The sequence below is a fragment of the Erinaceus europaeus genome, chromosome 12 (genome assembly GCF_950295315.1).
Source record: "Erinaceus europaeus chromosome 12, mEriEur2.1, whole genome shotgun sequence".
Taxonomy (NCBI): Eukaryota; Metazoa; Chordata; class Mammalia; order Eulipotyphla; family Erinaceidae; genus Erinaceus; species Erinaceus europaeus.
The window spans coordinates 28,000,766-28,025,981 of NC_080173.1; the positions used below are offsets into that span (position 1 = coordinate 28,000,766).

Genomic DNA, 25,216 nt, shown 5'->3' on the forward strand with positions numbered 1-25,216 from the left:
CCCACAAGAAGCTAGTTTCAAAAGAAAAAAGAAAAAAAAAGGACATCATTCTTTTTAAATTTATAACCAGGAAAAAAATATTTGACTGATTTATCACAGATGAAAAAATATACTTATAAGATAACTCTATAAATAAATTATATAGGAATAAACCTAACCAAAGAAGTGAAAGACTTGTATACTGAAAATTATGAGTTACTAGTCAAGGAAATAGAAACAAACAAATAAGTGAAAAGATATTCCATGTTCATGGGTTGAAAGAATTAACATCATTAAAGTGAATATACTACCCAGAGCCATACACAAATTTAATGCTATCCCCATCAAGATCCCAACCACATTTTTTTAGGAGAACAGAACAAATACTACAAATGTTTATCTGGAACCAGAAAAGACCTAGAACTCCCAAATCAATCTTGAGAAGAAAAAACAAAACTGGAGGCATCACATCTCCAGATGTCAAATTGTATTATAGGGCCACTATAATAAAACTGCTTGGTACTGGAACATGAATAGACACACTGACCAGTGGAATAGAATTGAGAACCCAGAAGTGAGCCCCCACACCTATGGACATCTAATATTTGACAAAGGTGCCCAGACTATTAAATGGAGAAAGCAGAGTCTCTTCAACAAATGGTGTTGGAAATAATGGGTTGAAACATGCAGAAGAATGAAACTGAACCATTATATTTCACCCAATACAAAAGTAAATTCCAAGTGGATCAAGGACTTGGATGTTAGACCAGAAACTATCAAACATTTAGAGGAAAATATTGGCAGAACTCTTTTCTGCATAAATTTTAAAGACATCTTCAATGAAACAAATCCAATTACAAAGAAGACTAAGGCAAGTATAAACCTATGAGACTACATCAAATTAAAAACTTCGGCACAGCAAAAGAAACCACTACCCAAACCAAGAGATCCCTCACAGAATGGGAGAAGATCTTTACATGCCATACATTAGACAAGAGTTTAATAACCAAAACATATAAAGAGCTTGCCAAACTCAACAACAAGAAAACAAATGATCCCATCCAAAAATGGGGAGTGGTCACAGACAGAATATTCACCACAGAAGAAATCCAAAAGACCAATAAATACATGCAGAAAAAAAATGCTTCAAGTCTTTGATTGTCAGAGAAATGTAAATAAAGACAACAATGAGATACCACTTCACTCCTGTGAGAATGTTATACATCAGAAAAGGTAACAGAGGTCCAGGTCCGGGAGGTGGTGCAGTGGATAAAGCATTGGACTCTCAAGCATAAGGTCTTGAGTTCAATCCCTGGCAGCACATGTACCAGAGTGATGTCTGGCTCTTTCTCCTCCTATGTTTCTCATTAATAAATAAATAAAATATTAAAAAAAAAAAAGAAAGAAAGAAAAGGTAACAGAAAAAAAAATGCTGGAGAGGTTGTGGGGTCAAAGGAACCCTCCTGTACTGCTGGTGGGAATGTCAATTGGTCCAACCTCTGTGGAGAACAGTCTGGAGAACTCTCAGAAGGCTAGAAATGAACCTACCGTATGATCCTGCAATTCCTCTCATGGGGATATATCCTAAGGAACGCAACACACCCATCCAAAATGATTTGTGTATACCTATGTTCATAGCAGCACAATCTGTAATAGCCAAAACCTGGAAGCAACCCAGGTGTCCAACAACACATGTGTGGCTGAGCAAGTTGTGGTATATATACACAATGGAATACTACTCAGCTATGAAAAATGGTGACTTCATCGTTTTCAGGCGATCTTAGAAGGATTTTGAAAAAATCATGTTAAGTGAAATAAGTCATGAATATGGGATGATCTCACTCTCAGGCAGAAGTTAAAAAACAAGATCAGAAGAGAAAACACAAGTAGAACCTGAACTGGAATTGGTGTATTGCACCAAAGTAAAAGACTCTGGGGTAGGGCGTGTGTGTGTGTGTGTGTGTGTGTGTGTGTGGCGGGGGGGGGGGGGGGGGGGGAGAAGAGTACAGGCCCGGGAAAAGGATGACAGATGACCTAGTGAGGTTGTATTGTTATGTGGAAAACTGAGAAATATTATACATGTACAAACTACTGTCTTTACTGTCAACTATAAAATATTAATCCCCCAATAAAGAAATTTTTAAAAAGACATCATTCTTTTTAAATTTATGACCAGGCAAAAAGATATTTGACTTTAATCCATCACAGATGAAAAAAATATATACTTATAAGGTAACTCTATACGCCTTCTGTAGACCACTAAATTTATAGATTACTGAATATTAAGATTTATGCTATAGTAAAGCAAATATTGACCTTAATTCTCCTTCAGTCAATATTTATTGCTTTGCTCAATAAATCTTGATGTTCATTTTCCAAATGAGTCAATATCAGTTTATTAATTTCTGCATGGTTCACATCAGCATTTTATAAAATTTGAAATGCCAGTGAGAATGTTTCACCTAAAAAGATTAGATACAGTCATTTAAAGAGACAAAAAGACTTCTACTTTTCTTCAATTTTCCCTTTCTCACCCCTCAAAACTACAAAAAAGAAATGAGACAATTTACTCATCTATTTCAGAACAAAAGCATTATTTTATGAAATCCTATAAATGTATAGATATAAGAAATTTAATTATAAAGAATCTTAGAATCGGAGCTTATAATTATATTACTAATATATTTCACAGTTCATCCTATATTGTTTTGCCCGATATTTACCAAGTATTTCACATAAGAGTGCACTGTCAATACCCTACTAACAGTCATTAAGTAGTTAACCACCATGCCACATTAGGGACATATACAGAGTTTTTGAAAGGCAACAAATATATATTCTCAAGGAACAAATATAGGATTAGAAGACAAGTTTCTTTTTTTTTCTTTTTTCTTTTTTTTTTAATATTTATTTTATTTATTCCCTTTTGTTGCCCTTGTTGTTTTATTGTTGTAGTTATTATTGTTGTTGTCGTTGTTGGATAGGACAGAGAGAAATGGAGAGAGGAGGGAAGACAGAGAGGAGGAGAGAAAGATAGACACCTGCACACCTGCTTCACCGCCTGTGAAGCGACTCCCCTGCAGGTGGGGAGCCGGGGTTCGAACCGGGATCCTTATGCCGGTCCTTGTGCTTTGCGCCACCTGCGCTTAACCCGCTGTGCTACAACCCGACTCCCAGAAGACAAGTTTCAATCTTTAACATTTCTATAGGTATCACCAAAAGCCTTCCACAAACATGTCTTCCAACCACTTACCTTTTGATTCAGTTTAAAGCACATATCTTTAGCTTTCTATTAGCTATATTTTAAATATCCTATCAGAAGAACAACTGAAAAATACTTCCACTGGCATATAGGTAACTCAATACTGACCCAGTACTGTATCATGTCTCAGCTTCCCAATCTGTTTCCCCATGGGCTCCAAGAAGCCCAAGTAATTTGTGATACTGTCTTATCAAATGCAGTAGTGCCCACTAACTTTTCTAACAACTATAATACTAGCTCCAAGGAGAAATTGTGAAGGAGCTTTTACAACACAGGCAGTAAGAACAAGAACACAATTTCAGAATTTTAAAAGGAAAAATAACATCATCAAGATGTTCTGAGAACAATTTCTTTCAAGTAGCAGAGGGGGAAAAGCCAAACCCAGCCAACCAATGAAAAATGCTAAAGGTATCTTAAGCATATGGCAACACATTTTTCTTTTTTATACATACATTCCTGATTAGTGTGTGACCATATGTGTTTTTTCTCACCCACTCTATCCTTGTAACCACAGATCAAGGGGGCGGGAGGGGAAGTACTTATAGGAAGATACAACTTGTTCCCTACCTAGAGGTCCTTCAAGTCCAAAACACAAACATGTGAAGTTGGAACAGGGAAAGAAAGATTAATTACAGACAAAGGTTATCCTCAAATAAAAAATTTTAAGTTTTTTTTTTTTTTGTCTATAGGGTTATTGTTAAGGCTTGGAGCCTGCACTACAAATCCACCACTTCCTGTGGCCATTTTTATTGGACAGGAGAGAATGAAATTAAGAGCGGAGGGGGAGAGGGACAGAAGAAGAAGGGGGGTGAGAGGTAAGGAGAGAGAGAGAAATATCTATAGACCCACTTCACCACTAGTGAAACATCACCCCCTCTGCAGGTGGTGAACTGGGGACTCTAACCAGGATCCTTGAATTTAGGATTGTGTGCGGCACTGCCTAGCTCCCTGATTTTTTTTTTTTAATTACTGTTACCTTTTTTTTTCCTTCCAGGATTATCACAGGGGTTTAGTGGCTGCACTAGGAATCCACTGCTCCTGGAGGCTATTCCTCCTCCCCAATTTTGTTGCCCTTGTTGTTGTTGTGGTTATTGTTACCACTGATGTTGTTCTTGGACAGGACAGAGAAATGGAGAGAGGAGGGGAAGACAGAGAGGGGGAGAGAAAGACAGACACCTACAGACCTGCTTCACCACTTGTGAAGCAACCCCCCTGCAGGTGGGGAGTCCGGTTCAAACCCGGATCCTTATGCTGGTCCTTGCACTTGGCGCCATGTGTGCTTAACCCGCTGCACTAACGCCTGACCCCCTACTATTTCATTTTAATTGCCATCAGAGTTACCACTTGGGCTCAATGCAGGCACTACCAAACCACCACTCCTAGTGGCCATTTTTTCTTTTCTTTTTCTTTCTTTCTTTTTTTTTGGTCTATTTCTTATTTGATAAGACAGACAGAGAGAGAGGACTGCTTCACTGCTTGTGAAACTACTCCCTTGTAGGGACTTGAACCTGGGTCCATGTCCCTGGTAATATATGTACTCAACAGGGTGAGCCACCACCCAGCCCCCTGAATTACATCTTAATATAAATCCCATTTACAGTGAAATACAATGCCATTTTCAATCTGCAAACAATTAACTTTGCTTTCCTCCTCACATGTACTAATTACAGTGAAGTTCTTTAGGCTCTTTCAAGTACCTGATGCTATAAACTTATCCTTTTCATCCTGCCATATCCCAATACTGACAGATGCTTAACACTACATTCTACTCAAGTAGAAAACCATCTTTATTCATTCCCACCATGAAATGCTTTAAGGACTTTTTAAGGACTCCCTGTAATCTTCAGAATGATGCTCTTGCTCAGTAGTATAACAATGGAAAACTCTTTGTGGTCCAACTTTTATGTTCTGTATCACTGTCTTTATGTTCTCTACCCCACCATATCTAGACCTGGGGAGGGGAACTTTTTTTAACTGGCAGAACTCATCTGAATATCATTCCATGACCATAAGAAATTATTAGCTCAAAAATCACTACATGACACTCCCAGTATATTGCACACACTACAATGCACAAGGACTCCAGTTCTCACCTATAGGGAGAAGTTTCGCAAGCATAAAGCAGTGCTGCAGATGGCTGCCCGTCTGTCTATCTATCCACTTCTTCCCTCTCAATTTCTCTGTGTCTACCAAATAAAAATAAAATTTGCATTTAATGTTTCGATGATAAAAAAAGAAACCTCAAAAAAAAAAAAAACTCCTAGATTTATTGAATTCAGAGTTCTGCCTTCTTAAGACCATGCCACGGGATTTGTGGGCGTATATACCACACAAACCAGACATTCCCCACACATGATCTAGACCAAGGAAGCTGCCTTTGATTCTCTATTCAGTTGTTACAAGAACATTTCAAGCTTTATAACCTTTGCATGGTCTGGCAAGCACCTGTCCATCTTTAATTGCTGGGCTCTACAAGGAGCAATTCCGAGAAATTTCACTGATGCCATTACAATATAACTTATGACATTCAGGAAAAAATGAATAACCATGCTAACCAAATATATAAATAGATCATGCATAAAGGCTGAAAATACTTTAATAAGAACTTGTAAGAAAACAGAAACTACTTCTAAAAAAGAAAAGGGACCCGGCTCTCCACCTGCAGGGGAGTCGCTTCATGAGCAGTGAAGCTGGTCTGCAGATGTCTGCCTTTCTCTCCCTGTCTTCTCCTCTCTCCATTTCTCTGTCCTATCCAACAACAACAATAATAATAATAACCACAATAACAATAAACCAACAAGGGCAACAAAGGGGGAAAAAATGACCTCCAGAAGTAGTGGATCTGTGGCACAGACACCGAGCCACAGCAATAACCCTGGAGGCAAAAAAAAAATTATTAAAAGAGAAAAATAAATAAAAGGGAGACTGCTGAATTAAGGGAGAGAGGAGTGAGGCTAAGCATTCACATGGTGGTAGCTATGAACATGATCATAGGGGTTGAGGGGGTCCAAGGCTGAATCCCTCCAGCCTCCCCACCCATATGTGTTTGTATCAAATCAGAAAGTCTCTACTGGAAAGTGAATAAATCCCTTAAGAGACTTCATAGGTGGCATTAAGTAAGGGGTAAATAATCTGAAATATTAACATTATACATTGAGGTTCTACTGTGCCTTCAATTCCTTCAGTGACAAAAGCAAGCTTTTGCAAGCATGTACACTTTACTTCACCCTGCACAGACGTTATTAAAAACAGGCATAGAAATATTATTTTAGAATTTAATTATATTTTAAGTTCACTGGGGGAGCCCATTATTTCAAAGGATCCTACAGTGAGCCCTTTTGTAAATCACCCACTAAGTTACTTGAATTTCATGCAGAATTCCTTCTGTTTACAAGTACAGACTCTGGCATGAGCTCATTTATACATCCTTCATCCACTTAAAAGATATATGCCAAAGATACACAAAGTGAGATACCCACACAGCAGGCAAAACAGGGAATTCAAAGAAGTAATCCTTGTCATAAAGGATTCTACATTTAGGTGGAGAAATGAAACTTACTCCTATACAGATACACAAATTACAAAATAAGATGACTATATGAATATTATACTTAAGTGGCATATAATTAAGAGTCAATGGCTAATATGTATTCCACTCCAGAGCTGAGGCCAAAAAATTCATTAGATAAACAGGTAGATCACCTCTAACCCTTAAATCCATGCTGTAAGCATGCCTTTAATTTCCAGTTTATAACTGAGCAAGTCACCAAGACCAGGAACAAACAAAATGGACCTTGGGTCCTGTGCAATTTCCTAGCCAAGACTGTAAAGGCTCTTTGAAGAATCCTGCTTGACCTCTACTCAATGCAACCCCAGACACTTTTTGCAGACTCTCTGGGGTTGCAAATAGCTCAACTGAGAATTGTAATGATGAGAATTGCCCCACTTCTATTTATTCACAGAATCTCTGTATTCAACAAGAGCATGAGATCGTTAAAAATGCAGAAAACTGGGCTGGGGAGACAGCATAATGGTCGGGCAAAGACTTCCATGCTTGAGACTCAGTGATCCCAGACTTAATCCCCAGCACCACCATAAAATACTTTTTTTCTTTTTCTTTCTTTTGCCTCTAGGTTTGTCACTGTGGCTTGGTGCCTGCACTATGAATCCACTGCTCCTGGAAACCATTTTTTCCATTTTGTTGCCCTTGCTGTTGTTGTTATTGTTGTTGTCGTTGGACAGGACAGAGAGAAATTGAGAGAGAAGGGGAAGACAGAGAGGGGAAGAGAAAGAAAGACACTAGTCATGGAGAGGTTTAATAAAAGCATTACCAACAGTAACTAAAACAATTATGGTGACCAAAATGTCAAGAAATATTTTATGCTAGAAACTTGTTTTTAATACATTATCTCATTTCACCCCATTAACAACTCTACTTGCTACTAAATTTTGCCAAGTCAGAAACAGGGAAACATGTTCCAAACAACTAATTATCCTCTCAATACTGTTAAGATGTTATGAGATCTTTGAACACTAGTCTATGATATGAACTCTATATTCATACTCTTATAATATACCTCACAGACATAATAAAGTGTTGTCAGGAGGAAAACTAAGATGAATCCATGTATGAGAAGCATGCAACTTAAATATGAACCAATAGACTCATCAGAATTGGTATGTATCACCTTTGTTAAATTTAAAAAGATTTAACTGTAGAATCAATGACCTGTTCTTAGGGATTCCCACAATTCCAGAAACATATCTTCTAAAGTATACATATACATGTATCTGATACGTGGCTTGCTACATATATGATTTTAAGGTATGATCTTAGGTCACCAAAGTAACAAGTGATAACGCTTGCTCTTTTCCTGCCATTTATCTACTATCAAATGATAAGAAATCTAATCTCTTATAGGGTCTAAGACTTTGTGACATAAGGATCAAATCTCTAACATACTGACATGCAATGACCAACAGTACCATGAAATTTTCAGGAAGAACTGAAAACTCAAGCACGAGGATATCTGTTCAACTTCCAGCAATTTGTATCCTTCATTTTTATCTTCATCTTTAGTTGTTAAATTCTTCATTATGTCCACCAAGTGACTTCACCTTTTTTTTTTTTTCTCAAATAAGTCCGTATCCTTCCAAGGAAGATACTATTATGACTATCCTATCTTAATTCCAGAAAGGGGAAAAAATAGAATAAGGATAAACTTTGTGGCCTGGAAACCTTTTTAAACCAGCCACCTATCTTATGACAGTCTGTGAGACAATAGTAGTTTCTATAGTTTTTAATTAGGGGAAGATCAAGGAAAGTATAATATTTCTTGGCATATGAAATGCAAACACTAATATTCATGTTTTTAATATGAATACAGTCTATGACTGTTATATATGATTAGTTTTGTATTACAATATCATAGTTGAAGAGTTGGAACAGAGATGATCTACCCTGAAAAGTCTAAAATATATACGGTCTAGATCTTTACAGAGAAGAAGACCAACCCCTGAAGTGGAACTATTAGGCCATCCATTTATAGGGGCAGTTCTCAAATCTAGGTACAATGCATTTCAAAAAACAAAAAACGAAGTGGAGATTAAGACAACAAAAGTTAAGTATATCTGCAATTGCTCCATTCCAAAGACTGTACCACTTACATGCTTATCCTGAACTGAATTAAGGAGAAAAATGGTAGGCATTTCATTTCATTTCTTTTCCTTTCTTTTCCTTTCTTTTCTTTTCTTTTCTTTTCTTTTCTTTTGCCTCCAGGGTCACTGCTGGGGCTCAGTGCCTGCACTAGAAATCCACTTCTCCTGGAAGCTTTTCCCCATTTTGTTGCCCTTGTTGTTGTTATTGTTGCCATTGCTGCTGTTGTTGTTGGATAGGACAGAGAGAAATCAAGAGAGGGGGGAAGACAGAGAGGGAGAAAGAAAGATAGGCAACTGCAGACGTGCTGCACCACCTGTTAAGTGATTCCCCCTCTAGGTGGGGAGCCAGGGGCTCAAACCAAGATCCTAAGGCGGTCCCTGCACTTTGCACCATGTACACTTAAGCCAGTGTGCTACCACCCCTGGCCTTTCATTTCTTCACTGCCATTTGCAACTGGAGATGCTGATGGGATATAACTTCCAATTTCCTCACTAACAGCATTATTATTCTATATTGATGAACTGTAAATAGCAGGCCACTTTATGCCTCTTCCTAGCTGATACTGAAGCTACAAGGGTACAGAATGATAAATTTTCTTCGGGATTCTTGGCAAGAAGCTTTATGTTTGTAATTTTGGCCTTCATCTCCCAATTTCCTTCATTTATCACAAATGGTAACAAAAAAGGTTCTAATTAGATAATTCTAACCACAAGAAACTGGGTGTGATGGAATACTTCAGAATCACTATCTGTTTCTTGCAAAACAAAACAGATAGACTATTCTCCGGGTAGGGGCAGGAGATTCATCAATAGACAAAAGGATGCAAAGAGCCAATAGATAAGGTATAATTAAAGATCAGCCCTATAAATTTTACACTGACATGAATTTAGCAGGATGTGCAGGTAGAAATGCAGGATTTAAAACCAGAGCATTATAAAAATGATACCTTTCCTTCTATATGCAACATTGCATAATATATAGCTTTATTATTAAGACTGATATTCCATGCCTCCAAACCTTTCATACAAAGGATTTTAATTATTCAGTGCCAACGTGATTTCCAAAGTGTTCTATCTTCCTCAAACATTCCTCCTTAATTAGCACGATACATTTTCGACATATTTTTGAGAATCAAAATCCCTTTTAGAAATAACCATACATCTATTATATTTTGGGGAGGTGTTGGAAGCATAATACGAAAAAGTCTTGTATATTCACATAGGTCTCCATGTTTTTCTCCCTTAACATGTAAGAAAATTATTCCAATGTAATATTCAACACACATAACAATGTTCTCTACTCACTGACTCAAATTTTATCAATATATAAGTTAAAATGGAAAGGACTACAGATTATCACAGAATGCAGGATGTAGTCAACAAAAAAGATCTGATTTAAAAAGTAAGTAGCATTTCTTAGATAACAATGCAATAGATCATTTGATACGTGATGCTTTTTATTACTTAGCAGATATTTTGCAGCTCGAGACTAGCCTTATAATTTTTTGCTCTCTGAAATCACATTCACTTTAGATAGAAAAAGGACATGCCTTTAGAAAATTACAAGTTTGGTACAATAACTCATTAACAAGTAAAGTTCCAAAATAAATGCAAATTGAGGAGAAAAACAGGCTGAGAAAACAGGTGGGAGAAATAAATTAAGGTACTTATAACCTTGAGGGGAAAAAAGTCTTGAATATTTCAACTTCCAGGAAACTACAAAAGGTTCGAGCAAATACAAGTCAGGCGTGAAAGTGATTAAAAGGGTGCTTTTGAGTAAATTTAGTGGAATGTTAACTGGCCTGTGTGATCTTGATCAGAACAAGTCAACTCACCAGAGTATGCCCAGTATGGGTCGCCTGAGGCCTTGCGCCTGCGGATCTGCGCTGAGCTGCTGTGTCTGCTCTCGTGTAGGGCTCCCACATAGCCTTCTGTCAATGCTGGAAGAGAGGAAAGCCCCAATGAGACAAAAGTAGCACCCCAAGGATACAGGGTGTCAAATGCACACAACCATGATTCCTTAGCGGCACAGATCTTGGGGGTAACTGAACAGAACCTCCTGCTTTTACATGAAAACAACTGCAGCAGAATATAGTATACCAGGATTATTATTAATAATAACAGTTTAACAACGAGCTTCTCCTTTGTAACAAAAAGCACAGTGCCCTAAGCACTGAAGGGTACATTAAGGTATTTAACATACATAATATCACCAGGCATAGATATAAGGATGATAATAAAAGGGGCAATTTAGAGACAGCAAACTGAAGCTCTGAAAAGCCAAACCCAATGACTATTGACCTAGAAACCACGGTTTAGGTCTGACTACATGTCCTTGGAGCAAAGGGCCATCCCTGACACTACAGATGAAGTAGAGGTCAGAGACACTAAGTAAACTGTTCCCTGGTCACACAGGAAAGTAAGCGAGCAGCAAAGCCGGGGACCAGAGATCTGCAGCAAAGCCTGCTAGAGTAGCAGATAGGGACTCTGCTATCCTAAGGCAGTGCTCTAAAGCCAGGGGGGTTCCCTATAGTGAGGTGCAGTCATCTCTATCAACAGGACCCTAAACCGTCACCTGTTATACTTGAAGATAGTAAACTTGAAACTCTCCAAAGCTAACAATGCTCAGAAAAGAAACTGCTGGGTGTTGTATTTTTAGAAAGCTCAAAATGAACCCAATCATCTACTCCACTCCAGAAAGCTTCCCTCAGTCTACTATAGTCTTCAAAGCCCACCCCACTTCATAGAAGCAAATTTATTTTGTTCTGAGCCCACACCTGAATGCACTGGCATTGAAAAAGAGAAATAGCACAGGTGACTAGAATCTAAAATGAAATGAAATTACACTTCCAACAATACACCCCAGCTGCCTAAGTTAATATTTAAATACACCCAAACAAAATCAAGTGTGCTTTTCAAAATCAAAGAAAATGGGGGTGGGATGGGGGGGTGAGAAAAAAATGTATTCAATTTCAAATAAAGATAGCACCAGGAAAATACAATACCTTCTCTATTGCAAATTAGCTGAAGTAAAAGTAGCAATGATAATAATCTCACTCTGGTGTTAGATGTGTCGACAATATGACAGTCATGGAAAAAAAATAGAAAACACATACTTTGTGCTTACAAGTCAACTGCAAAAGAAGTGCTTTTAAGAGAAGTACTGTTGGAACAAAGGGAAAATATTCTATAAAGATGAATCCTTTTTTTTTTTAATGAGTCCTGTTAAAGAGAAATAGGGGTGTGGTGGTGTACCTGGTTAAGCGTACATAGCACAAAGCACAAGGACCTGCAACAAGGACTCACACAAGGATATGGGTTCAAGCACCCCACTTCCCACCTGCTTGTGTGTGGGGGGGGATGCTTCGCAAGTGGTGAAGCAGGTCTGCAGGTGTCTTTTTCTCTTCCTCTCTATCTCAACCCATCTCTCTCAATTTCTCTCTGTCCTATCCAATACTATGGAGAAAAAAAATGGCCTCCATGAGCAGTGGATTTGTAGTGCCAGGCACCAAGCCCCAGCAATAACCCTGAGGCTGAGAGGGGGATTGGGGGGGGGGGGAGAAATTTTATAAAATTCAAACATGTATCTAAAAACTTAAAAAACTAGTGTCACTGTGCCTATTCATATTCTTGAGTGACAAAGTGCAATGATTAAGTTACTGACCATATTTATGTATTTATTTATTTTTAATTTTTTTATTTGACTCCAGGATTATTACTGGGGTTTGGTGCCTGCACTATGAATCCACTGCTAATTTTTCCCATTTTGTTGACCTTGTTGTTGTGCTTGTTGTAGTTGTTATTGTTGTCATGGTTGTTGTTGTTGTTGGATAGGACAGAGAGAAATGGAGAGAAGGGGAAGACAGAGCAGGAGAGAAAGATAAGACACCTGCAGACCTGCTTCACTGCTTGCGAAGCGGCCCCCTACAGGTGGGGAGCCAGGGCCTTGAACCAGGATCCTTATGCCAGTCCTTGCGCTTTGCACCATGTGCGCTTAACCCGTTGCACTACCGCCCAGCTCCCCTGACCATATTTCAAAGTATGATTAAGTCTTGACACCAACCACTCAATTAATTCATCCTATAGTTTTATAGATGAGTCAATCAGAGGTCCTGGATGTTTCTATGATCAAAAATGAAATTCCCAATCTTCTAGACCCTTATGTCTCCCACCACAAAATAATTAATCTGTCAATTTCTTCCCTGCACATGTAGAAACTTTAATAAAATAATTCTTCAGTGGTCATTTATAATGTCAATAAGTAAAACACTTCCTTGATTTTGGAATTATTTGGCTTTCCACTAGGGTGGAAACCTCATTTTCCCTGTCTAGAAAATGGTACTAAAAATCAGCTCTATAGGACTGTGAGGAAGGCAACCCAAGTTAATGTGAGCAGTGCAGATAGTACTCTGCAAAAAAGTATCTGGTAACGCAGCTTTCCCAGAAAGCTGTTAGAGAGTGTGTGTAATCATCATACCCTACTCAGCTTAGCCACAAGATACATAATTGGCAACCACCCTTGGGTGTCCCCATATTTGCCAGCTCCAGATGTGAGCTCAAATGGCTCAAACTAGTTAGTCACTATTAACCACGCCTAGGTTCCAGTGATGTCTTGAACTGGAAACATCCCCCAATCAGAAACTTTTCTCTTTCCTGAAGATGTAACACAAGCTGGGAGGCTCAAAGTCAAGTAAGAAAACAACATAGGTGCTCAAAAATCAAATAAAGCCACAGGAAAGAAAACCTCTAGATCAATTCTGCCAAGAAAATTTAAACCTGAGACAAAGTCAAACTGAAACCAACCAACCTCATGGGAAGATATCATATTTATTTACATGAATCAGGTATCTATCAAATATATATATATATATATATATATATATATATATATATATATATATATATCATATAGACAGAAGATTCCCCAAGTGACATGACCAGTGTGACCTTTAAGGTCTAATCTCTAGTTTCTCCATCACAACATGTCATTGTTGAGAAAGGAAGGGGAAAAAAAAAGACCCATCTAACATTCAATTATATGCTTTAAAAAATATCAATTATAAAATGATAATAAATTTATAAAACATTTTTCCCTGGACCCTACCTACTGATATTTGGTTTTAATTGGTCTACTATGGTCTAGTTATCAACATTTAAAAAAAAAATCTCCAGATTATTTTATTTTAAAGTCAGTGTAAGAACTACAAGCTTCCCAGCTGAGATTCTGTTCAACTCTGACATTCTCAACTCCTCACCCTCACAGCCTATAACTTGACAGGTAAAGTCTTAACACTAGGAAAGAGCTAGCTGGGCAGGAAATAACAGCCTGCTGCAGAAATCACACCAGTGTGGTGTCAAATCTCAGAATTTAGACAAGCTCAAAGGAATCACAGTCCAAGCCAAAAGGCTCACAAATGAACCAAGTATAAAAGCAAAAAAGAAATAAGAGATATAGTCAAGGAGAAGAGTATTAATTCCTATACCTATATGGAAGATATTATCTAGAGCTAGAATCTCCACTCTCACTACCCTGAAAATAGAGGTGCTTTTTATTTCCCAGAACCTTTGAGGTCATCAAAGGCAACAAAAGATGTCAGCAGTTGCTCTCAAAGAGGCATTTCCCACACAGGCAATGGTTCTACCCATGCTACCATGAAAGCCAAGTAACAGAGTCCTGCATTTTCATCAAGTAATGAAACAGCCTCCTAGTACTTAGATGTGGACCATTATCCCACCATTCTCTCACTAAGCTGGATTTAGGCCTAGATCCTGAGATCTCACAATAGCCAGTTCCCCAAGTCTACTAGCAAATCAAATCTATAATTTAAGAAAAGAGAGAGGAGACTGGTAAGCATTAGTATACCCTTTCTGGAGCCAGGCAGTGGCACATCCAGTTAAGCACATATACCACCATGTTCCCTATGTGCAAGGACCTGGTTTGATCCCTCACTCCCTCACCCTTTCAATTTCTCTCTGTCCTACTGAGTAAAAAATGCCAAGAAAATGAGAGAGAGCAAGAGAGAGAGCGAGAGAGAGAGAGAGAGAGAGAGAGAGAAAGAAAGAAAGAAAGAAAGAAAGAAAGAAAGAAAGAAAGAAAGGTGTCCATCAGGAGCAGTGGATTCATAATGCCAGCCCCAAGCCCCTGTGATAACCTTGAAATGAGAGAGAGAGATAGAGAGATAGAGAGAGAGACACACACAGACTGGCAAAAAGTAATGAGGGAAGAGCACAAAGAGACAGCTCATATGCTAGGGTACCTGCATTAACATGCACATGAACCAAGCTCAAGCCCCAGAGTCACATGGGAGACACTATGACAACAGAGAAAGCTTAGATGGTATGATGCTCTCCTATCTCACTAACTGAATGGAAACAGTCACCCAGAGCAGTGAAATAATTTATGTGTGAGATCCCAGTTCCACCAAAACACACAAAATAACAAATATTTAATTTTTAAAAGGGACTAGGCAGTTTGCAGGTGTCTCCCTCCCTACTACTTCCTCCACTCACAATTTCTATCTGTCCTATCAAATAAATAAATAAATAAATAAATAAACAAACAAACAAGGAGAAATAGGGAGTTGGGAGGTAGCGCAGCAGGTTAAGACACACGGTGCAAAATGCAAGGACCAGCTTAAGGATCCCAGTTTGAGCCTCTGGCTCCCCACCTGCAGGGGGAGTCACTTCACAGGTGGTGAAGCAGGTCTGCAGGTGTCTATCTTTCTCTCCCCTTCTCTCCTTCCCTTCCTCTCTCCATTTCTCTCTGCCCTACCCAACAATGGCAACAACAATAATAACTATAATAAAACAACAAGGGCAACAAAAGGGAATAAATGAATAAATAAGTAGTTAAAAAAAAAAAAAGGAAAAATAGCCACCAGGAGGGGTGGATTGGTATTGCAGGCAATAAGACCCAGTTACAGCCCTAATGGGAATGCAAATAATAATAAATAAAATAACTGTGAGGTTAACATTGTCTTCCTTTCACTCCCCTAATACAGAAATTCAAAACAGGTCCAACACAAAAAGGTGAGAATGGGCAAGGAAACTGCTTCTGGAAAGTAGAATGCATGACCTATGAAAAACTCAACTCTAGGGGCCAGGCAATAGCGCAGTAGGTTAAGCCCACATGGTGCAAAGCACAAGATGGGGTAAACGTCCTGGCTGGAGGCCCCAGCTCCCCACCTACAGGGGGTCGCTTCACAAGCAGTGATGCAGTTCTGCAGGTGTCTTTCTCTCCCCCTCTCTGTCTTCCCCTCCCCTCTCAATTTCTCTCTGTCCTATCCAACAACAATGACAGCAATAAGAACAACAATGATAAAAAACAAGGGCTAACAAATGGGGGAGTAGTGGATTCATAGCACAAGCACTGAGCCCCAGGAATAACCCTGCGGGGGGGGGGGGGGGGGGCGGACACTCACCTCTGGAAATAAAAGAACCTTCATATCAAAGACTCAGCCTGCAGTGTGTGCATTAAAAATTTTGAGACACTGAATCAATTTTTCACCTCTCATATTAATTAAATAGTGATTTATATGACTACAGATTAATAGGAGTGTAGATAAACACCATTCCCACCACCAAAATACTATGTCCCATCCCACCCCTCAACCCCCCGGCTGCCCTATGAAGCCAAACATACACCCTCACTCTTAACCCAGGGTTTTTACTTTGATGCCCTACTCCAAATTCAGTCAAATACTGCTTTGAAAAAAGAAAAAAAAAAAAAAAAACTAGTATAGCCACAGGCCCTTTGGAATATAACTAAAATATGCCTAGTAACTATCTACAGAACAGAGACCCCCACCCCAACTCTTCATCTGCACTACTCCAGCCTTTAGGTTCATGAGTGGGCAACAACTTGTTTGGCTGTATATGTTAACTCTCTTTTCAGCCATGAGTTTCCAGATACTAACATGATGCCAACCAAACTTCCCTGGATGTCCTGGAGCTCCAATTCCCCAGAAGCCTGCTCCACTAGGGAGTATGGATCGACCTGTCAATGCCCATGTTCAGAGGGGAAGCAATTACAGAAGCCAGACCTTCCACCTGCCCACAATGACCTTGGGTCCATACTCCCAGAGGGTTAAAGAATAGGAATAGCGACACCCCTGCAGGTGGGGAGCCAGGGCTTGAACCAGGATCCTTATGCGGGTCCTTGTGCTTAGCACCACCTGCGCTTAACCCGCTGTGCTACAGCCCGAATCCCAGCCTTCAATCTTCTGTGATGGAGTTTTGAATAAGGTATTTGTTCACTGTAAGCAAATGAATGAATACAAGAATATAAGAACAAAAAGGCTAATGGAGTCTACAGGGCCTAAGAATAGAGAGTGTGCACAAGTAAATATATGTTTAAGCATGAGTAAAAATACTACCTTCTCCTCTCCTGTCCTACTTTCTGGTCACTGCCCACCTATCAGAACATTCAGAACATTATCAGAACATTAAACACCTAAAACAGAAAGCTGGAAGGAATGATCCAGAATACCTGACAAGGAAGTTTTGGGGGAGGCAACTCAGAAGTAAATGGGGCAGTGAAGGACTGTATCATCTGGCACCATGTTTATCTCTAAAATATTCACAAAAGATGATATTTAGTTTTCCCTTCTATTCCATCTGTGTCAATAATGTGTGAGTTCTTCTTCTCTCATTAAGAACATAATCATGTAGCACTTGTATTATTAAACACACACACATGTCCCCTCCATAATGCATGTTTGCTGCATGACAAGGTTCAATATATATATACGAACTCTTAAAAATCATATATGAGAGGTCGGGCAGGTGTCTATCTTTCCCCCTCTCTGTCTTCCCTCCTCTCCCCATGTCTCTCTGTCCTATTCAACAATGAACACATCAACAACAACAATAATAACCAAAACAAGAGCAACAAAAGGGAGGGGAAAAACAGGCCTCTGGGAGCAGTGGATTCATGGTGGAGGCACTGAGGCCCAGCAATAACCCTCGAGGCAAAAAAAAAAAAAATCATATATGAATGATGGTCAATAATGTAGGATCTGGTCTATTAGACAACCTCATATTTTAATGGCAAACAGTGGATAACAAAGAAACAATCAGTAGCTCCCAAGTAAAGATACAAACTCAGCATACAAAATTCAATCAATTTTAATATTCTTTGCACTGTTCTAAACTCAAACAGTCAACCAGTGGCCGTATGGCAGCAATATGGTAAGGCTATGAATCAGGCTATTGATCTTCAATATCTTCAGTGCAGAAAATTAAATTATGCAAATGCATGTCTTTACGGATCCTTACCTTAATATGAAAATGGATACCTGCTTATGTCAGCAACTTAACTACACAATTAAAATGGAGTGTGCTTACGAAAATGTGTAGTTTCAGAATAGACAACTTCAGTTGTCTATTCTTCAGAATAGACAACTAAGTATAAATCTGCCTATGGTTATCCTATGACTAACGGAGGAGTAGGTGTTATGAAAACATACATTCTACCAAGCTCTACAACAACAAGCCTAGTATGGTTTATGGAGCAGAAATCCAGTCAGCACAAAGTTCTGGAAGGGTTTTAAGAAGTGTTATATAAGGCTTTAAAAAATTAGAATTTAGTGATGTAACAATTGCAAAAGGTACAAGAGAAGTATATATATTCATAGACTCTTCCTCAAAGAAATTGTTTCTAATGCACACACTACACGCGCGCGTGCGCACACACACACACACACACACACACACACACACACACCCCTCATGGGGTGTGAGGCAGCTTTCAAGGGTATAGATAGCATAATGATCATGAGTCTAAAAAGGAAAAAACTCAGATACTATCATTCCGGAGAATTCGAGACTCAATTTTGACAGGATGAAAGTGGAGATTTCAAAACCAATGACTTTAACTAGCTAGTAATGCCAATGTCTCACTCAGCAAGAGGACTCTTATGTCAAGTTAGTTGCTATGCAGAGAGCTAAATGAGTGACAAGTATTTTCATTGGGGAGTTTCCATAAACCACATCACCTCTCAGAACTTCTGCTGAGCCTAACTCATTTCCAAGCCTGGAACAAAAAAAGATAAAACTGTCTCCGGACCCAAAGGCCCAATCCTTTGCTATAAAAATATTCCTAAGCTACCTACACTAAAGACATCAACCAAACTGTTTCTTGTGTATATGACTGAAGTTATCAGATCCACTGGACATATTTATAACAACCAGTGTTTGGTGATACAAAAGCAAATGTGGATTCCAACTGCCTGAACTGTATCTTTAGGGGGATTTTAGATAGCCTTTAACTCTCTGTGTTTTACACAAGTTTTGACTTGGGGAAGAAAAAAAAAACTATCAAGCTCTGTAAACTCTACTGTGTTAATTTCAAGATTAGACATTTTTCATAATAAAGAAAACTAGCTCCTATTAAAACTACAATGAATAGCATTCTTGACACAGATGCTTTTCTTTCTTTTTAAATATTTATTTATTCCCTTTTGTTGCCCTTGGTTGTTTTTTTTTTGTTTGTTTGTTGTAGTTATTATTGTCGCTATTGCTGATGTCGCTGTTGTTGGATAGGTCAGAAAGAAATGGAGAGGAGAGAAAGACAGAGAGTAAGAGACAGACACCTGCAGACCTGCTTCACCGCTTGTGAAGTGACTCCCCTGCAGGTGGGGAGCGGGGGGCTTGAACCGGGATGCTTCAGCCGGACCTTGTGCTTCATGCCACGTGCGCTCAACCAGCTGCGCTACCACCCAACACCCATAGATGTTTTTCTGTGGGGCTTACTGCCAGAGATATTGGGTCACTGAATCTTGGGATAAAAAAACACATTATTACAAACTGATAGACTGTTTTGCTTCGAAAATTGCCAATGTATGAAAATTACAGAGTACAACCAATGCCTTATCTCTTTTTAACAACTGGCCTATTTACATACATATTTGTAGGTCTGAAAAAGAAAGGAAGGCTGAGAAAAGAAGACACAAACCGCTTCAAAATAATCACAGTGTTCCTTCACATTAATGATTCATTTTATCATACTGAAGCAGCAATGTAAACTGATCCTCAACTACTCCACCATCTATAGGGGGAAGAGAAGTGGAAGTAAGGCACGTTTATGATGAGAACATCCCTACAAACTATCTCTGATACGATCACATATCTTGTACCAAAGCAAAGTAGACGAGTGACACTTGGGAGTATTTGTACATAACTGTATGTCCAACAGTAGGTCATTCCAAAGGACTTGGAAGCCTGGGAGAATTGGTCAGCTTCCATGCAAAATTGAAAACATCAGAACAAAAAAAGTCTGGTTCCTTAGTGCCAAAATAAAAATTACTTAGCATGATGGATGGATGGCTCTCAGAGTCCAGTTCCTTTGCCAAAGCTAGTGTCAAAAATAAGCCCACTAAAAATAAGTAATAGGCACTCACATTTTCAGATGCAAAATGTGTATCTCCAGAATGACAGAGAAGCAGTTAAGCAGACTGTTTATAGCTATTATAACGGCCCATACAACAAACAAATTAAAGATCCCTCAAGGATGGCGAAATCTCTATCAAGCATAATTTTCTCTAAAATTTAAAGAGCATTTAAGAACATTAAATCTCACACAATAGTCTAAAATGAATAAATCTTTATCTTTTTATGCCTACAATAAGCAAAAGTATCAAATTATAGTTAGTGTAATTAAATATTCTGATCAGCGTCTCCTCTCCTTTGTGCTTGCATTTCTATTAATTGTAGTAAAGTGTGTCCCAAAAGTAGAATCAAAAAGTATATTCCTTTGTAACTACTGAAACACAAAATGGTCTTTCCAGTTGTTGGTGGTACTGAGCTAACCTCAAATACAATAGATTATATTATAGGAGATTACCCATTTATCATATTCAAATGTACTTATTATCTCAGATACAAAAAATATTTTTCATCATCTAAAGTGATACTAAAAAGACCTAGTATAGAGCCATGACTTTTTAAAAAATGTAAAACAGCTGGGGGTCGGGCAGTAGTGCAGTGGGTTAGGCGCACGTGGCACAAAGCACAAGGACTGGAGTAAGGATCCTGGTTCGCTCCCAGCTCCCCACCTGCAGGGGAGTCGATTCATAAGTGTTGAAGCAGGTCTGCAGGTGTCTATCTTTCTCTCCCCCTCTCTGTCTTCCCCTCCTCTCTCCATTTCTTTCTGTCCTATCCAACAACAAACGACATCAACAATAACAATAGTAATCACAACAAGGTTACAACAACAAGGGCAACAAAAGGGGGGAAAATGGCCTCCAGGAGCAGTGGATTCATGGTGCACGCACTGAGCCCCAGCAATAAATCTGGAGGCAAAAATAAGAAGAAAAAAAAAAAAGTAAAATAGCTAACTAAAACCCAGAGATAATTCACAAGAAAGAAGACTCAATCACACTGCAATGAAAATATCTTGCAAGGACAAAGAACACACAACAGGCCTATGAAAATTAACTCAGTCATATCAGTGACTCCAAAAGGCTGAATCTATTCTTTAAACAAGCAATGATAAAACAGGGAAAAAAAAAAAAAGTAAATCAATCCTTTCTGATTAATTATGCCATTTTTAATAAACTTCAAAAACTGTGCTTTCCAACAATTTCAACAAAAGTTACACTTCAAAAAATGACTTATAATATGGCTTACTCCATATGTGATAAAATTCTTAAAAAAAAAAAAAAAACACTGTTTTTGTCAGAAGTATCCTCCTAAGAAAAGGAATGAGATCACATCTTCAAAAACTGATTAATATGAGAAATAAATAAAACAACTTCTCCTACCCACAGTTAAAAACTTCCTGGTTTGTTAAAAATCAAGTTTCTTGATTCAGTACCACCACCAAGAAAAATGACAATTAGACATGAGAAGTATCCTGGTATGTCACCTGACAAAAATTTGTACTTTTGTTGTTACAACTGTGCCATCTCTGAATCCTTAAAGATTAGAAACATTACAGAGGCCATCGCATTAACAATAGCCATTAGCCTAGATGCTTTGTGTCACCCAATCTATGAGAGAGACAGAGACAGAGAGAGACAGAGAGAGAGAGATTGATCAGGCACCAGTATCTATAAAAACTAAGTAAGAATCTCCACTATGTGTATTTTCTAAAACAGAGATCTGGAATTTGCCTTCTCATAACAAGAATATGCTATATTAGTTGCCATAAGCTATAATAACAACTAATAATAAGACTATACTATATTATGTGCTATAAGAGCAACTAACTATTCACAGAATTATGATGCCATCCAGTCCTATTTGAATATGAATATATATATATATTCCTATTTAGCTCCTATAGCCACATAAGTTTGCCATCAATGAAATGGTCTAATAAAAAGATGGCAACTGGGGCCATGAGACAGTTTCCAGGTGGAGAAAACACCATGCAGTGCACCAGAGGAAACTTTTCAAGCAAGTGGTGCTGTGGTGTTTCTCCATCTCTCTGTTTCTCTACCGAGAGAGATACAGAGACAGAAAGAAATGATCAGGAGTGGTGAAATCATGTAAACATATATGCCCCAGTAAAGTTCTAGTGGGGGAAAAAGTTGGCAACTCAATTATTGCCTATGAGACAGGCACTATTAACAGCACTATCAAGACCTCAACAGATGTGAGGTTTAAGAAACAAAGGGAAAGGGAGTAGGGCAGTAGTACAGCAGGTTAAGTGCAGGTGGCACAAAGCGCAAGGATTGGCCTAAGGATTCCGGTTCCAGCCCCCAGCTCCCCACCTGCAGGGGAGTTGCTTCACAGGCGATGAAGCAGGTCTGCAGGTGTCTGTCTTTCTTTCTCCCTCTCTGTCTTTCCCTCCTCTCGCCATTTCTCTCTGTCCTATCCAACAACGACATCAATAACCACGACAATAATAACTACAACAATAAAACAACAAGGGCAATAAAAGGGAATAAATAAATATTTCAAAAAAAGAAACAAAAGGAAAAAACAGGATGAAACAATAATTGAGAAAATTTGATGGGGAAGGAGGAGGTGGGCTACAGGGGATTGAGGGAGATCGCACTTGGGGGTGGGTGACGGTGTGCTGACACATAGTTTGTGAATAAGTGAAACTGTATCCCTGAGGTAATAGTTATATTGTTTTGGTTTTGACAACAGCTGCCTTATAAAGTATTTCCCCAATAGAAGTAATTTTTTTTAAAGTACCGCAAATACATTGGCTTGTACAATTATAATCCTCAGATACATATACAGTTATTCAGAGAGGGTATGCAATGTGCTAGACATGGGGCAAAACTGAAAACTCAATGAAGCAAACATGATGTAGACATGCAACCAAAGAGCATGTAGCCAAAGAGAATGCAGCAGGGAAGGAATGAGGGAGATGGCATTCTAGATGAAGTCACTGGCATGAACAGAGGAGAGTCTGTGATAGGGGACAGCAGTTGTGAGGCTGTGGAAGCAGGAATCAGTGTGGCATAAGACAATAAACCTAGTTGAAACTAGGTGATCTGGCTGGGAGGAAGCTGAGGATGAACAAAGGCAACATTCTGCAAAGAGCTTTGAAATGGACTTGGGATGGTACTGAAGAACACTAAGAGGGCATTCAATATGGTCGCTGTGTACGCTTTCCTTTAAAGCAGCTCTGCTTGTGGTCTGGGAGGTGGTGCAGTGGATAAAGCATTGGTCCTGAGTTCAATCCCTGGCAGTACATGTACCAGAGTGATGCCTGGTTCTTTCTCTCCTATCTTTCTCATGAATAAAATAAGTTAAGAAATAAAATAAAATAAAATAAAATAAAGCAGCTCTGCTAAGATATGATTTTTCATATATTTATAAAGCTATGCAATCATCACCATCATCTACTTTAGAACAGTGCTTTCCATGTATTCTTATGCATAATGACTCTGCTGTGCTGGGGAACAGACTGCAGACAGCTGTACAGCGGGTTAAGTGCAGGTGGTGCAAAGCACAAGGATCGGCATGAGGATCCCGGTTTGAGCCCCTGGCTCCCCACCTGCAGGGAAGTCACTTCACAAGCGGTGAAACAGGTCTGCAGGTGTCTATCTTTCTCTCCCTCTCTGTCTTCCCCTCCTCTCTCCATTTCTCTCTGTCCTATGCAACAAGGACAACATCAGTAACAACAACAACAGTAACTACAGCAATAAAAAACAACCAGGGCAACAAAAGGGGATAAATACATACAAAAAAAGAAAAAAAAGAACAGAAAACAGAGGTTCATTACCGAGGCCCCCAGAGAGTCAAGAAAAACTCTTCATTAACTGTGTGTCTGTGCACCTGTACACAAGGGGCCAGGAGTTCCTGGAAGCAAAATTCTGTATAACAGATAGTCTAATAAATATTTACATTTAGTTGGCCAAATACCAACTCCGTTTAGTTTTATGTTACTATTATTGCCCACAATCCTCCCCCTTTCTTTTTTTTTTTATTATTGTTTGCCTATTTTGTATAGAAACAAAAATTGAGAGGGGAGACAGAGAGGGAGAGACACAGAGACATACCTACAGCACTGCTTCACTGTTCACAAAGCTCCCCCCACCATGCATGGAGACCAGAGTCTTTTTCCCTCAAGGCTTTGTGCACTATAGTGAGCTTGCTCTGCCAGGTGCACCACTACCTGACCCGTTTTAGGTAGAAAAGGATTTGCAACAAGAAATCCTAACTGATCGCTCATAACAATAAATAAATAAATAGTAACAGTTACTAGATAGCCTATGTTTTGTGAATAACCAGGAAGGGTGACTTGATTTTTTTGTTTGTTTTAATTATTCAAAAGTATGTTTTTGGCATTTTAGCATGAAGGGAACACAGTTTCTACCCATCCAGATAGCTGCTGAAACTTACTTAACAGCCTCGAAACTTGGGTCATTTCCTCTTGAACCAATATGAAATACTGTACTGCCATAAAAATTTCATATCTAACCAGGTGTGGAGCACCTGGTTGATCGCACATGTTACAATTCTCAAGGATAGGGCAGGGGTCGATAGCATAACGGTTATGCAAAGAGACTCTCATGCCTGAGATTCCAAAATCCCAGGTTCAATCCCCCCCCCCCCGCACCACCATAAGCCAGAGCTGAGCAGTGCTCTGATGTTTCTCTCTGTTTCTTTCTCAAAAATAAAATAAATAAAATATTACAAAAAACAATTCTCAAGGATACAGGTTCAAGTCCCTGGTCCCCACCTATAGGGAAAAAGCTTTGCAAGTGGTGAAGCAACAGTGCAGATCTGTCTCTTTCTCTCCCACTCTCTCCCCCTCCCTCTCAATTTCTGTTTCAATCTAATAAATATTTTTAAATTTTTTATATCTAAATAAAGTTAATAAGAAGCAAATAGAATACAACTATTTACAAACAA

The 25,216-nt window shown here is 38.9% G+C and overlaps 1 protein-coding gene across 2 annotated transcripts in view; it reads right to left on the reverse strand.

Annotated features, from left to right (window-relative positions):
* The window catches only part of PTPRG (protein tyrosine phosphatase receptor type G), an 869,661-nt gene that overhangs the window by 624,772 nt on the left and 219,673 nt on the right, over positions 1-25,216 (reverse strand). For both annotated transcript variants that reach the window (XM_007529163.3, XM_007529164.3), the window contains exon 2: positions 10,735-10,839. In XM_007529163.3, coding sequence (XP_007529225.1) covers positions 10,735-10,839 — 105 coding nt within the window. The remainder of the gene's footprint in view (positions 1-10,734; positions 10,840-25,216) is intronic.